The sequence below is a fragment of the Leptosomus discolor genome, unplaced genomic scaffold, assembly GCF_034619465.1.
Source record: "Leptosomus discolor isolate bLepDis1 unplaced genomic scaffold, bLepDis1.hap2 HAP2_SCAFFOLD_138, whole genome shotgun sequence".
Taxonomy (NCBI): domain Eukaryota; kingdom Metazoa; phylum Chordata; class Aves; order Leptosomiformes; family Leptosomidae; genus Leptosomus; species Leptosomus discolor.
In genome coordinates this window covers 51,043-66,171 of record NW_028237968.1, presented here as the reverse complement: position 1 = coordinate 66,171, position 15,129 = coordinate 51,043, and the positions used below count along the sequence as shown (strand labels likewise).

General features: G+C 51.5%; 1 gene segment (V, D, J or C); it reads left to right on the top strand.

The window, feature by feature from the left end:
- LOC147412274 (Ig mu chain C region-like) overlaps positions 1-14,894 on the top strand; it is a 48,382-nt gene extending 33,488 nt beyond the window's left edge. The window contains 8 exon segments of the C gene segment in view: positions 7,396-7,681; positions 7,720-7,836; positions 8,339-8,471; positions 8,534-8,658; positions 8,765-9,094; positions 10,230-10,569; positions 13,256-13,380; positions 14,865-14,894. Of these exon segments, the coding sequence occupies positions 7,396-7,681; positions 7,720-7,836; positions 8,339-8,471; positions 8,534-8,658; positions 8,765-9,094; positions 10,230-10,569; positions 13,256-13,380; positions 14,865-14,873 (1,465 nt within the window).
- The last annotated feature ends 235 nt before the right edge of the window (positions 14,895-15,129 follow it).

Sequence of the window (15,129 nt, the reverse complement as noted above, 5' to 3'; positions counted from 1 at the left end):
CACAAAGCTCAACGGGAGAAAATCTAAAGAAATTAAAATTCAAGGCGACTTCGCCGAAAGGGGCTGTTTGGCCCCAAAATGGCGGCGCAGCCTTGCAGGTGGCACCTGCGTTTGTTTGTTTTTCAGCCCTTTTTTGCCCAAAATAGCTAGGTTTGGGTTTCGAAAACAGCAAGAAAGGAGAAGTGGGAAGTTTGTGGGTTTTTTGTCCCAATTCCGCTTTTTTTTTCACCCGAGAAACGACCCGAAGCCCAAGGGGAGGGGGGGGGGTGTGAAACCAGCCACGGGTTTGGGGTGAAACGTGGCTTTTTTGGGTGCAGGGTGGGGAAAACAGTAGTTTTGGAGTGAGTTCAGGAGGTTTGGGGCAAAGGTGTTGCTCAGAAAGGGATTTTTTGTTGAATTTGGGGGGTTTTTGGTGTCGTTTAGCATCGTTCTGGTGAAATCGAGTGAAGTTTTGGAGTGAAGGGATGGTTTTAGACAGAAAATGCTGGTATTTAGGTTGAACCGAGTGAATGTCTTGAGATTAAAGAGAGATTTTGGTATAAACGTAGATATTGAGATGATATATATTTGATTCCTTTCGATTAAATAGGTATTTTTGATATGAATAGACACATTTAAGTTAAATATATTGAATATATTTAGGTTAGATATATATTTTTAATATAAATATATATATTTAGCTTAACTATATTAAATACATGTAGGTTAAATATATATATTTTTATAAAAAATACATATATTTAGGTTCAAATATATTGAATATATTTAGTTTAAATATATATTTTGATAAAATATATATTTAGCTTAACTATATTGAATATATTTAGGTTAAATAGATATTTTTAATACAAATATAATTATTTAGCTGAAATATATTTAATATTTTTAAATTATATATATTTTTGTATTTAAATTATATATTGCGATTAAATCTGCCGAATATATTGAGATTAAATATATATAAAACATATATATTTAAATGAAATCTGCAGAATATATTTTATACATATTTAATCGAAGATGCCATGACTATAAAAGCAACTTCATATAAAATGACTTTTAATACATTTTTATAATTATTGAGAGTTTTAAGCTCATGTGTCAATTTTTTGATAATTTGATATAGGAAATGTAAGAAATATAAAATAAAATTCAAAATAGTAACATAAAATAAAATAGTCAAATCAAAAAGAAAATAATACAAAATAAAACAATAGAAAATACAATTAAAAAACAAATAGAAAATAATAACAAATACAATAAAATAATAGAAAATAAAATTAAAAATCAAAATAATAGAAATTAATATAATTAAACTAAATTAAATCAAATTACAACTAAAATAGAACAAAATAAAATAGAATTAAATTAAATTAAATTAAATTAAATTAAATTAAAATATAATATCGATAATCTAATTTGTCAATCCATAAATTTTTCTTTGCCTGATGCCACGCCAGGGACCAGCCGGTCGCGGCTCATTAGCAGAAACCAATTAATTGCAGCGAATGATCCATTTTGCTACAATTAATTCACTCCAGAAACCCCAAAACCCCGTTAATTAAACCCGATCGTTGTCGGTGGAGAGTCCGCTGGCCGGAGGGCAGCGGGTTAATTAATGATTAATTCTGATTAATAATCGATCTTTAATTGTTAATCTTTAATGTTTAGCGATTAGTATTTAGTCATCAATCTTTAGCGTTCAATATTTAATAATTAATATTTCGTAATTAATCCTTAATTAACCTTTAAATTTCTTCATTGATTCTTACTCTTTAATAATTAATCTTTAATATTTAGTAATGTCTGCTTAATTATTAATAGTTAATAGTTAATAATGCACTACATCGAAACTTCTCCTGTCCCCCCTCCTATTAATTAGCCCTCGGCTAATTACCCCTCGGCTGATTAAGCTTCCGCAAGGGACAGACTTAATAGTTTGGCGCTAATTCATGGGTTTAATGAGCCTTTGGGAGCAATTAGGAGTTAATGACTTGGGGGGTTAATTACAGGATGGTTTGTTAGTAGGGGCTGGGTCATTAACTAGAGTAATTAGAGTCATTAATTAGCAGGGGATGCTTGAGCAGCCGAGTGCTGGCGGGTGTTAATTGATTAATTAAAGGCAGTGACTGCCTTAATTAAGGGCACTCCTTGCCTTAATTAAAGGCATAAATTGGTTTAATTAAGATAATTAATTGCCTTAATTAAAGACATTGCTTTAATGGGGTCCATTGCAACTGCAGCACAGGTGCTGGTACCGATCCCAGTTGGTACTGGTGTGGTACTGGTAGGGAGCAGCGGGTACTGGTCTAGTGCTGGTATGGGACAGCAGATACTGGTCCAGTGCTGGTACCGGTCCGGTACTGGTATGGAGCAGTGCGTACTGGTCCGGTACTGGTATGGGGCAGCTGGTACTGGTCTAGTACTGGTATGGGAGAGCAGGTGCTGGTCCAGTACTGGTACCAGCTGGTACTGGTCCGGTACTAGTATGGAGCAGTGAGTACTGGTCTAGTACTGGTATGGGACAGCAGGTTCTGGTCCGGTACCGGTACCAGCTGGTACCGGTCCAGTACTGGTATGGGGCAGCTGGTATTGGTCCGGTACTGGTACCAGCTGGTACTGGTTCCATACTGGTATAGAAAGCCTGTACTGGTCCGGTACTGGTACCAGCTGGCGCTGGATCCGTACTGGTATGGTGAGCTGGTTCTGGGCCAGCACGGGTAGGGAGCAGCGGGTACTGGTTCCGTGCTGGTATGGGCCAGCTGGTACTGGTCCAGTACTGCTATAGGGCAGCTGGTACTGGTCCAGAACTGGTACCAGCTGGTGCTGGTTCCGTACTGGTATGGGGAGCTGGTACTGGTCCAGTACTGGTATGGGACAGCAGGTACTGCTCCGGTACTGGTATGGGAGAGCTGGTACTGGTCCGGTACTGGTACCAGCTGGTACTGGTCCGGTACTGGTATGGGACAGCTGGTACTGGTCCGGTACTGGTATGGGGCAGCTGGTACTGGTCCGGTACTGGTACCGGCTGGTAATGGTTCCGTACTGGTATGGGAAGCCTGTACTGGTCCGGTACTGGTACCAGCTGGTGCTGGTTCTGCACTGGTACGGTGAGCTGGTACTGGCCCAGTACTGGTAGGAGAAGCGGGTACTGGTTCCGTACTGGTATGGTACAGCTGGTACCAGTCTAGTACTGGTATGGTACAGCAGGTACTGGTCCCGTACTGGTACCAGCTGGTACTGGTCTGGTGCTGGTATGGGGAGCCTGTACTGGTCCGGTACTGGTACTAGCTGGTGCTTGTTCCGCACTGGTAGGGAGCTGGTACTGGCCCAGTACTGGTAGGAGCAGCGGGTACTGTTTCCGTACTGGTATGGTACAGCTGGTACCGGTCTAGTACTGGTATGGTACAGCAGGTACTGGTCCCGTACTGGTACCAGCCGGTGCTGGTTCCGTACTGGTGTGGTGAGCCGGTACTGGCCCAGCACTGGTAGGGAGCAGCGGGTACTGGTTCCGTACTGGTATGGGTCAGCTGGTACTGGTCCAGTACTGCTATAGGGTAGCTGGTACTGGTCCAGAACTGGTACCAGCTGGTGCTGGTTCCGTACTGGTATGGGGAGCTGGTACTGGTCCAGTACTGGTATGGGACAGCAGGTACTGCTCCGGTACTGGTACCAGCTGGTACTGGTCCGGTACTGGTATGGGGCAGCTGGTACTGGTCTGGTACTGGTACCGGCTGGTAATGGTTCCGTACTGGTATGGGAAGCCGGTACTGGTCCGGTACTGGTACCGGCTGGTAATGGTTCCGTACTGGTATGGGAAGCCTGTACTGGTCCGGTACTGGTACCAGCTGGTGCTTGTTCCGCACTGGTACGGTGAGCCGGTACTGGCCCAGTACTGGTAGGAGAAGCGGGTACTGGTTCCGTACTGGTATGGGTCAGCTGGTACTGGTCCAGTACTGCTATAGGGTAGCTGGTACTGGTCCAGAACTGGTACCAGCTGGTGCTGGTTCCGTACTGGTATGGGGAGCTGGTACTGGTCCAGTACTGGTATGGGACAGCAGGTACTGCTCTGGTACTGGTACCAGCTGGTACTGGTCCGGTACTGGTATGGGGCAGCTGGTACTGGTCCGGTACTGGTACCGGCTGGTAATGGTTCCGTACTGGTATGGGAAGCCGGTACTGGTCCGGTACTGGTACCAGCTGGTGCTTGTTCCGCACTGGTACGGTGAGCTGGTACTGGCCCAGTACTGGTAGGAGAAGCGGGTACTGGTTCCGTACTGGTATGGTACAGCTGGTACCAGTCTAGTACTGGTATGGTACAGCAGGTACTGGTCCGGTACTGGTACCAGCTGGTACTGGTCCGGTACTGGTATGGGCCAGCTGGTACTGGTCCAGTACTTCTATAGGGCAGCTGGTACTGGTCCAGAACTGGTACCAGCTGGTGCTGGTTCTGTACTGGTATGGGGAGGTGGTACTCGTCCAGTACTGGTATGGGAGAGCTGGTACTGGTCCGGTACAGGTACCGGCTGGTAATGGTTCTGTACTGGTATGGGAAGCCTGTACTGGTCCGGTACTGGTACCAGCTGGTGCTTGTTCCACACTGGTACGGTGAGCTGGTACTGGCCCAGTACTGGTAGGAGAAGCGGGTACTGGTTCCGTACTGGTATGGGCCAGCTGGTACTGGTCCAGTACTGCTAGGGAGCAGCGGGTACTGGTCCAGTACTGGTATGGGGGTGCCTGTACTGCTCTGGTACTGGTAGGGAACAGTGCATACTGGTCCAGTACTGTCATGGGGCAGCTGGTACTGGTCTGGTGCTGGTACGGGGAGCCTGTACTGGTCTGGTACTGGTGCCAGCTGGTGCAGGTTCCATGCTGGTATGGGGCAGCAGGTACTGGTCTGGTACTGCTACCAGCTGGTACTGGTCCAGTACCAGTATGGAGCTGCAGGTACTGGTTCTGTAGTGGTATGGGGAGCCTGTACTGGTCCGGTACTGGTTACAGCTGGTACTGGTCCAGTACTGGTAGGGATCAGCGGGTACTTGTCCAGTAGTGGTATGGGGGTGCCTGTACTGGTCCGGTAGTGGTGCTACAGAAGCAGCTATGGGGCAGCTGGTGGGGGGCGGTTTGTGGGGGGCTCTGGGGGGTGCTGGTACTGGTCCCAGTATCGGGCAGCTGGGGCGTCCAGTAGCTGTACCAGCTAGTACTGGTATGTACTGGTCCAGTGCTGGTACGTCTCAGGTAATGGTCCTGTAGAAGTGGTTATGGGGGAGCTGTGAGGTGCTGGTACTGGTCTGGTACTGGTCTGGTACTGGTCTGGTACTGGTCTTTTGCACGCCCACGCTGCTCTGCACAAGCACAGACGGGATTTGCACGCGCACGGGGGGGGGGGGGGGGTTGGACCAAAATGGGGGGGGTTGGCAGCAATATGGGGTGGGGGGGGGTTGCACCAAAATTGGGGGGGGGGGTGTGCATCAAAATGGGGGGGGGTTGCACGGAAATGTTGGATTTTGTGCACGGACAGGAGGGTTTTGCACCCAAACGGGGGGGGTCTTTGCACCACAAATGGTGGGGTTCGCACAAAACCGGTGGGTTTTGCACAGAAACGTTGGCTTTTGCACATGCACGAGTGGGTTTGGGACCAAAATGTTGGGGTTTTGCACATGCAGAGGCGCGTTGTGCCCTCAAACAGGGGGTCTTTGCACCCAAACGGGGGGGGGCTCTGCTCCAGAACGTTGGGTTTTGCATGAAAATGGTGGGGTTTGTACAGAAATGTTGGGGTTTGCACAGGCACAGGCGGGTTTTGCACCAAAACGGTGGATTTTGCACCAAAATGGTGGGTTTTGCACGTGCACACGTGGGTTTTGCCCCCAAATGGGGGATATTTGCACCCAAATGGTGGGGTTTGCACCAAAATGGTGGGTTTTGCACATGCACACGTAGGTTTTGCCCCCAAACGGGTGGTCTTTGCACCAAAACGGTGGATTTTTTACAGAAATGTTGGGGTTTGCACATGCACAGGCGGGTTTTGCACCAAAATGGTGGGTTTTGCACATGCACACGTGGGTTTTGCCCCCAAATGGGGGATATTTGCACCCAAATGGTGGGGTTTGCACCAAAATGGTGGGGTTTGCACGTGCACACGTAGGTTTTGCCCCCAAACGGGTGGTCTTTGCACCAAAACGGTGGGGTTTGTACAGAAATGTTGGGGTTTGCACATGCACAGGCGGGTTTTGCACCCAAATGGTGGATTTTGCACCAAAATGGTGGATTTTGCACATGCACACGTGGGTTTTGCCCCCAAATGGGGGATATTTGCACCCAAATGGTGGGGTTTGCACCAAAATGGTGGGGTTTGCACGTGCACACGTAGGTTTTGCCCCCAAACGGGTGGTCTTTGCACCAAAACGGTGGGGTTTGTACAGAAATGTTGGGGTTTGCACATGCACAGGCGGGTTTTGCACCCAAATGGTGGATTTTGCACCAAAATGGTGGATTTTGCACATGCACACGTGGGTTTTGCCCCCAAATGGGGGATATTTGCACCCAAATGGTGGGGGTTGCACCAAAATGGTGGGGGTTGTACGGAAATGTTACAGTTTGCACGTGCACACGTGGGGTTTGCACCAAAATGGTGGGTTTTGCACATGCACGTGTCGGTTTTGCCCCCAAACGGGTGGTCTTTGCACCAAAACGGTGGGGTTTGTACAGAAATGTTGGGGTTTGTACAGAAATGTTGGGGTTTGCACATGCACAGGTGGGTTTTGCACCAAAATGGTGGGTTTTGCACATGCACACGTGGGGTTTGCCCCCCAAATGGGGATCTTTGCACCCAAATGGTGGGGTTTGCACCCAAATGGTGGGGGTTGTACGGAAATGTTGGGGTTTGCACGCGCACCAGGACGGGTTTTGCACCAGAATAGTGGGGTTTGCACTGGAATGGTGGGGTTTTTTCTCATGCACAGACAAGTTTTGTACCCAAACAGGTGGTCTTTGCCCCCAAACAGGTGGTCTTTGCCCCCAAATGGTGGGGTTTGCCCCCAAATGGTGGGGTTTGCTCCCAAACAGTGGTGTTTGCCCCCAAACGGTGGGGTTTGCACCAAAATGGTGAGGTTTGCACCCAAATGATGGGGTTTGCCCCCAAACGGTGGGGTTTGCCCATGCACAGGAGGGGTTTGCCCCCAACCAGGGGGTCTTTGCCCCCAACCAGGGGGTCTTTGCCCCCAACCAGGGGGTCTTTGCCCCCAACCTGAGGGGTCTTTGCGCCCCCGGTGCCGGCCATTTTTGCCCCACCCCGTGGCTGGCGGAGCTCACCCCCCCCCCCGCCTTCACCCCCACCCTAACGCCTCTTCTTCCCCTCCCCCCACCCCACCCTCAGGGCCCCCCCCGTGCCCCCGACCTCTACCCGCTGGTCTCTTGCGGGTCCCCCGCCACCCCGGAGCTCTACGCGGTGGGCTGCGTGGCGGTGGCTTCCTCCCCGACGGCGTCACCTTCACCTGGAGCGACTACATCAACCAGAGCGTCACCAAGGGGGTGACGAACTTCCCCTCCGTCATGGCCGCCGGGCGCTACGCGGCCGCCACCCGCCTCACCCTCCCCCTGCTGGAGGGCAAGAGCCAACAGCCCTTCACCTGCCGAGCCGCCCACCCCCAGGGGACGCGCAGCCGGGAGGTGACCAACCCCGGTGAGTGACGCCCCCTGTTCCCGCATCCTCCCCCCCAGTGTCCCCCTGCTCCCGCATCCTCCCCCCCGTGTCCCCCTGCTCCTGCATCCTCCCCCCAGTGTCCCCCTGCTCCCGCATCCTCCCCCCCGTGTCCCCCTGCTCCTGCGTCCTCCCCCGCCAGTGTCCCCCTGCTCCCGCATCCTCCCCTGAGCATCCCCGTGCTCCTGCATCCCGGTGTTGCATCCTCTTTGGAGCATCCTGGTGTTGCATCCCCGTGCTCCTGCATCCCGTGTTGCATCCTCCTTGGAGCACCCTGCTGCTGCTGCATCCTCCCTTGAGCATTCCCTGTGCTCCTGCATTGTGGTGCTGCTGCATCCCGGTGTTGCATCCCAGTCTTGCATCCTCCTTGGAGCATCCTGGTGCTGCATCCCGGTGTTGCATCCCAGTCTTGCATCCTCCTTGGAGCATCCTGGTGCTGCATCCCAGTGTTGTATCCTCCCTGGAGCATCCCACTGCTCCCAGCATCCTCCCTTGAGCATCCTGGCGTTGCATCCCAGCGTTGCAACCCCCCTGGATCATCCCGCTGCTCCCGCATCCTCCCCTCCCCCCCCCCCCCCCCCCCCGCTGCCTCCCCCTGCCCCCTCGCCCTCAGCTCACCCCCTCCCCCACCGCCACCAGGTTCCGTCCCGGAGGAGGGTCCCACCGTCACCCTCCACCCGCCGTCCCACGAGGAGTTCGGCGGCCCCTACCGCAACGCCACCATCCTCTGCCAAGTCCGGAGCCGCCGCCCTCTCACCCCCGCCGTCCGCTGGCTGAAGAACGGGACCCCCCTGGCTGACGACGTCATCACCCGAGACCCTGACGGCCCGGCAGCCGGGGCGCTTACGTCACCAACAGCCGGGTGTCCGTCACCGAGGCCGAGTGGGACGCCAACACCGTCTACACCTGCCAAGCGGACGACGAGCTGAGGAACACCAGTAAAGCGCTGGAGTGCGGCTGTGAGTGACGGGGCGGGGGCCGGCGGGCAGGGCAGGTCCGCTTTTTTTGGGGGGGGGGGGAAACGAGGGGGAATTCACGCCCGGCGCCTCCCCCCCTCCCTTCCAGACGCCTCGTTGGGCTGCAGCGAGGAGATCACGGTGGAGGTGGTGCCGCCGACGTTCGCCGACATCTTCGCCGAGAAGGTGGCCAAGCTGACGTGCAAGGCGGGCAACCTGCCGAGCACGGAGGGGCTGGTCATCTCGTGGTGGAAGGAGACGGGCGAGAAGCTGGAGAGCGAGACGGGCCGGCGGGTGGTGCAGCCCAACGGGCTCTACAGCGTGGCCGGCGTGGCCAGCGTCTGCGACGAGGACTGGGCCAAGGGCGAGGTCTACACCTGCAAGGTCACCCACCCCGACCTGCCCTTCCCCACCGAGAGCAGGCTGCAGAAGACCCCCAGTGAGTCCTCGGGGCGGGGCGGGGCGGGGCGGGGGGGGGGGGGGAGGGGGTGGTAGATGGCGGGGGGGGGGAGGGGGCGGGGGCGATGGCATCGCTGATTTTTTGGTTTGCAACTTGAGGGGAAAAGGGGTGCGGGTGCACCGCCCTTTTTTTCCTTGCAAATCCTCAGGAAAAGGGCGCAATTCCGCCTCCCTTTTTTCCTTGCAAATCCTTAGGAAAAGGGTGAGGTTGCATTGCTTTTTTTTTTCCTTGCAAATCCTCAGGAAATGGGAGCAGTTGCACCACCCTTTTTTTCTTGCAAATCCATAGAAAACGGGTGCAATCGCACCGTCCTTTTTTTTCTCGCAAATCCTCAGAAAACGGGTGTGGTTGCATCGCCCTCTTTTTTTTTTTTTGCAAATCTGCAGAAAACAGGTGCAAGTGCCTTTTTTTTTTTTTTTTTTTCCAAATCTGAGTATAACGGGTGCAACCTCATCACCATTTTGGGTTTTTTTTTTTGCAATTTGGGGGGGACCCGGGTGCAGCTCCAACGCCGGGATTTTTTGGCAAATCTGGGTAAACCAGGCGCAATCGCATCGCCCTTTTTTTTTTGCAACCTGGGGGAAACCCGGCTGCAGTTGCATCTCCGTATTTTTTTGCAAATCTGCGGAAAACGGGCGCAATTCCATTGCCCCTTTTTTTTTTTTTTTTTTCCTCTGCAAATCCCACAGAAAACAGGTGCAGTTGCGTTGCTCTTTTTTTTTTTCTCCCCTTGCAATTTTGGAGGGAAAATGGGTGCAATCGCGTCGCCCTTTTTTTTTTGTTGCAATTTGGGGGGAAACCCGGCTGCAGTTTGCACCGCCGTATTTTTTTGCAAATCTGCGGGAAAACGGGCACAATTCCATCGCCCCCTTTTTCTTTATTTTTTTGGCAAATCTGGGGAAACCGGGCGCAACCCCACCGCCCCTTTTTTTCTGCAATTTGGGGGGGGACCGGCGCAACAACGGTCTCACACCCCCCACACCCCCTCCCCCCCCAGGGGCCGGGTCCCCGCTTTTCCCTTCTCCAAAACCCGGGCGGGCGCCCGAGCGGCCTCTCCCATTGGCCCGCCCGAGCCCCGCCCCCCAAACGGCTTGCCCCCCGCCCCCCCCCGCAGGCCGCGACGCCAAGGCTCCCGCCGTCTACGTCTTCCCGCCGCCGCCGGAGCAGCTGGCCCTGCGCGAGGCCGTCACCGTCACCTGCCTGGTGAAGGGCTTCAGCCCCGCCGACCTCTTCGTCCGCTGGCTGCGCAACGGCGAGCCCCCTCCCCGACGCCGACTACGTCACCGCCCCCGCCCGTCCCCCGAGGTGCAACCCGCCCCGCCTCCTTCACCACCTTCAGCTCCCTCACGGTGGGCAGGCGAGGACTGGGGCGGCCGGCAACGTCTTCACCTGCCTCGTCGGCCACGAGCGGCTCCCGCTGCAGGTGGCCCAGAAGTCGGTGGACAAGGCCTTGGGTAAACCCACCGCCGTCAACATCTCCCTCGTGCTCGCCGACGCCGCCACCGCCTGCTACTGAGCGCGCGCCCGGCGGCGGGGCCGGGTTGGCGGCGGGGCGCCCAGAGCTCGCGGAGGAAGCGGACGGAACTTCGCCGGGAATTCGCTGGGAAATTGGCTGAGAAATTTGCTGAGAATTCACGGAGGAATTGGTTGAAAAACTCAGCGAGAATTTGCTGAGAATTCGCAGAGAATTCACGGAGGAATTGGTAGAAAACTCAGCGAGAATTTGCTGAGAATTCGCAGAGAATTCATGGAGGAATTGGTGAAAACGCAATGAGAATTCGCAGAGAAATTGCTGAGAATTCGCAGAGAATTTGCTGAGAATTCGCAGAGAATTCACTGACAAATTGGTGAAAAATTTGCTGGGAATTTGCTGAGAATCACACTGTGAATTCACTGAGAATTCACAGAGAATTCGCAGAGGAATTGGTGAAAATTCACTGAAAACTCACTGGGAATTCTCTGAAAACTCGCTGAGAGTTTGTTGAGCTTGCTGAAAAGTTGCTGAGAATTTTTGAGAATCTGAGGAAAATTCGTTGAGAATTTGCTGGAAAAAATGCTGAGAATTTGCTGAAAATGCACTGAGAATTTACTGGAAAATTGCTGATAATTCACTGAAAATGCACTGAGAATTTGTTGAAAAATTGCTGAGAGTGTGCTGATAATTCACTGGAAATTTGACGAAAATTTGCTGGCAATTTGATGAAAATTTGCTGACAACTTTTAAACAATTTGCTACAAACTTGCTACAGCGCCCCTTGAAGTTTGATTAAAATTCCCTACAAATTCCCTAAACATTTGCTTAAAATTTCATACAAATTCCTCTCAAAATTTGGGAAAAACTCATGAAAAAGATTTGCTAAAAAATTCACTACAAATTCGCTAAAAGAAACCCCTGCAAATTCACTGAGATTCATACAAATTCCCTTAAATTCCCACAAATTCCTGGCAAATTCCTCCAAATTCCCTCCAAATTCGCTACAAATTCCTGCGAATTCCTCTGAATTCCCTACAACATTCCTATAGAATTCACTACAAATTCCTGTGAATTCCTCCAAATTCGCTACAAATTCCTACAGTTTCCCGCAAATTCCTCTGAATTCCCTGCAAATCCCTGCAAATTCCTCAAATTTGCTACAAACTCTACAAATTCACCACCAATTCCCTAAAAAAAAAAAAATTACCTTTTTTTTTTCCTCTTTCCTGTATGAATTTCTGGGAAAACAAACCCTCTGGACATTCCGACCGCAATAAAATCAACTTTTTTCCAGACACGGCCCGCGCCGCCAGCGCCCCCATCTTTGTGTTGGGGGGGGGTGGGGGAGGGGGAAGGTGAGGCACTGCATCCTTGGGGGCCGCCCGCAGCTCTCCTGGGGGGGGTGGAGGGGGGGGCTGGGTTTTGGGGGGCTCCCTGGGGCTCAGCACCGCTGCAGCCGCCTTTGCGGCCGCCCCCCCCTTGCACCCCCCCCCCGCTGCATCCTCGTGCAACCGCCCCCCCTTGCACCCCCGTGCAAGCTCCCTCCCCGCCGCCCCCCCTCCTCTTGCACGCGCCCTCCCCCTCGCACCCCTTGCAAGAAGCTGCAGCCGAACCCCCTTCCCCTCCCTCCCCCCCCAAAAAAATCCTGCAAAATTTGCAAACCAGGCTCTTGCCCCCCAAGAGAGGGGGAAGCCGCCCTGGGTCCAAAAGTGGTGATTTAGGGGGAGGAGAAATTGGGGGCTCCCCCCCCCCCCCCTCCCCTTTGCAAGGGGGGGTGTAGCTGCGTGCAGTGGGGCGGAGCCCCTGCTTTTGGGGGTGTGCAGCCTGGATTTTGGGGTACAAAGCCCGGATTTTGAGGTACAAAGCCCGGATTTTGGGGTACAAACCCAGCTTTTGGGGTACAAATCTCAGGTTTTGGAGAACAAAACCCAGATTTTGAGTTAAGTACCCCAGCTTTTGGGATACAAACCCAGTTTTTGGGGTACAAATCCCATCTTTTGGGGTACAACCCCCAGATTTTGGGGTACAGCCCTCAGATTTTGGGTTACAAACCCCAGATTTTGGGGTACAAACCAGATTTTGGGGTACAAACTCCAATTTTTTGCTGTGCATCCCCAGATTTTGGGCTACGCACTCCAGATTTTGGGGTACAAATCCCAGATTTTGGGCTCTGCACCCCAGATTTCAGGCTGTGCACCCCAGATTTTGAGGTGCAAATTGCAGATTTTGGGCTATGTACCCCAGATTTTACTGTATAAACCCCAGATTTTGGGCTGCGCTCCAGATTTTGCTGTACAAACCCAGATTTTGGGGTGTAAACCTAGAATTCGGGGTACAAATCCCAGATTGTGGCCTATGCCCCCCAGATTTTGAGGTACAAACCCTGAATTTTGGGCTATGCACCCTGAACCCCCGCCTCCTCTCGCTTGCTAAGCAGCCCTTGGCCCCCGAATGCAGTGCCTGCCCTCCCCCCCTCCCCAAAAAATACCCCCTTCCCAGCCCTGGCCGTAGCCAAAATAGCCCCAAACCAACCCAAAGCGAGTGTCCCCCCCTCCCCTCCCTTTGCACCCCAAGGTGCTGCACCCAAGGGTGCTCCCCTTGGCTGGGTGACGTTGCTAACCCCCCCTCCCCCCCCTCTTGTCGCCCCCCCCCCCCCCCCCCAAAAGCCTACCTCGACGGCTTCACAGAGGCGGAGGAGGAGGATCTCAACAACCTCTGGGCAACAGCCTCGACCTTCATCGTCCTCTTCATCCTCAGCCTCTTCTACAGCGCCACGGTCACCTTGATCAAGGTACGGGGCCTCCAGCACTCACCCTTCCCCAAAACCCCTCATTTTTTCTCCCATTTTGGACAAATCCGTATTTTTTCCCCCCCAATCCTTGCAAAAAATCCCCATTTTTCCCACCAATCCTTGCCAAAAAAAATCCTATTTTTCCCCAATCCTTGCAAAAAAAACCCCTGTTTTCCTCACCAATCCTTGCAAAACCACCCAATTTTTCCCCCTCATTCTTAAAAAAAAATTCCCTTTTCCCCCTCATCCTTGCAAAGTCTTGATGTTTTCCCCCATCTTTGCAAAATATACCTATTTTTTTCCCTGATTCTTGCAAAAACTCTCCAATCTCACAAACAGAACCCTTTTTTCCACCATCCATCCAAAAAATCCGTATTTTTCCACCATCCTTGCCAAAAAATCTGTATCTTCTCCCCCACATCCTTGCAAAATATCCGTTTTCCTCCCCATTCTTGCCCCAAATCCCTATATTTTCCTTATCCTTGCAAAAATCCCTATTTATTCCCACCAATTTCACTAAAATCCCTATTTTCCCCCCAGTCCTTGTCAAAAATCCCTATTTTTCCCCACGGTCCTTGCAAAACCCCCTCATTTTCTGCCATCCTTGCAAAAAATCCCTAATTTTTTCCCCATCCTTGACAAAAAAATCCGTTTTCCCCCCTTATATTTGAAAAAAAAAATCCCTTTTCCTTCCCCCAGTCTTGCGAAAATCCAATTTTTCCCCCCTCTTTGCAAAATATTCCTGGGTTTCCCCCAATTCTTGCAAAAACTCCCTATTTTTCACCCCGTCTCACCAAAAAAATCCTTTTTCCCACCATCCTTCCACAAAATCCCTTTTCCCCCCATATCCTTTTAAAACATCCTTCTCTTTTCCCCATCCTTGCAAAAATCATGATTTATACCCACCAGTTTCACTAAAATCCTTATTTTTCTCCTCTTCCTTACAAAAATCCCTATTTTTCCCCCAATCCTTACCAGAAATCTGCATTTTCCCCCCCCTACCTTTGCCAAAATCCCTATTTTCTTCACTCTTCCTTGCAAAAAAATCCATTTTTCTTTCCACCAGTTGTCAAAAAAAAATCCCCCTTTTCCCCCTGCATCCTTGGAAAACGCCCTGTTTATCCCCCAATTCTTCCAAAACCTCATTTTTTTCCACCCCATCATGCAAAAAAATCCCTATTCCCCTCATCCTTTGCAAAAAACCCAATTATTTTTCCCCCCAACCTTGCAAAAATCCTTTTTTTCCCCCATCATCCTTGCAAAAGTCTCTATTTCCCCCTCCATTTCCCCTAAAATCCCTATTTTTTCACCTCTTCCTTCCACAAAAAAAATCCCTATTTTTCCTCAATTTTCGCTAAAATCCCAATTTTTTCCCCCATCTTTGCCAAAACTATCTATTTATTCCCCATTCATTCACCCCTAATGCATTCACCCAGGATTATCCCCAAAACCGAATTAATTCCCCTTTTTTTCCTCAATCCCAGGTGAAATAATCCAGCTCCTGACGCCATTTTTGCCGCCCGAAACCGCTGCCTCACCGCCGCCGGAAATTGCCGGAATTTTTCGGGATTCTCCGCCCCCATTTGTGTCCCCCCCCCCCCCCCTTGTAAATATTCTCCATCCTGAAAATAAAATTGTCCAATTTTCCTCCGTTTTCCTCCTGATTTTCTCTGGGATCACACAACTCAAGAAGCGGACACCCCCCATTTTCCACCGCTGGACGGGTGCAACCCCATCACCCACCCTTTT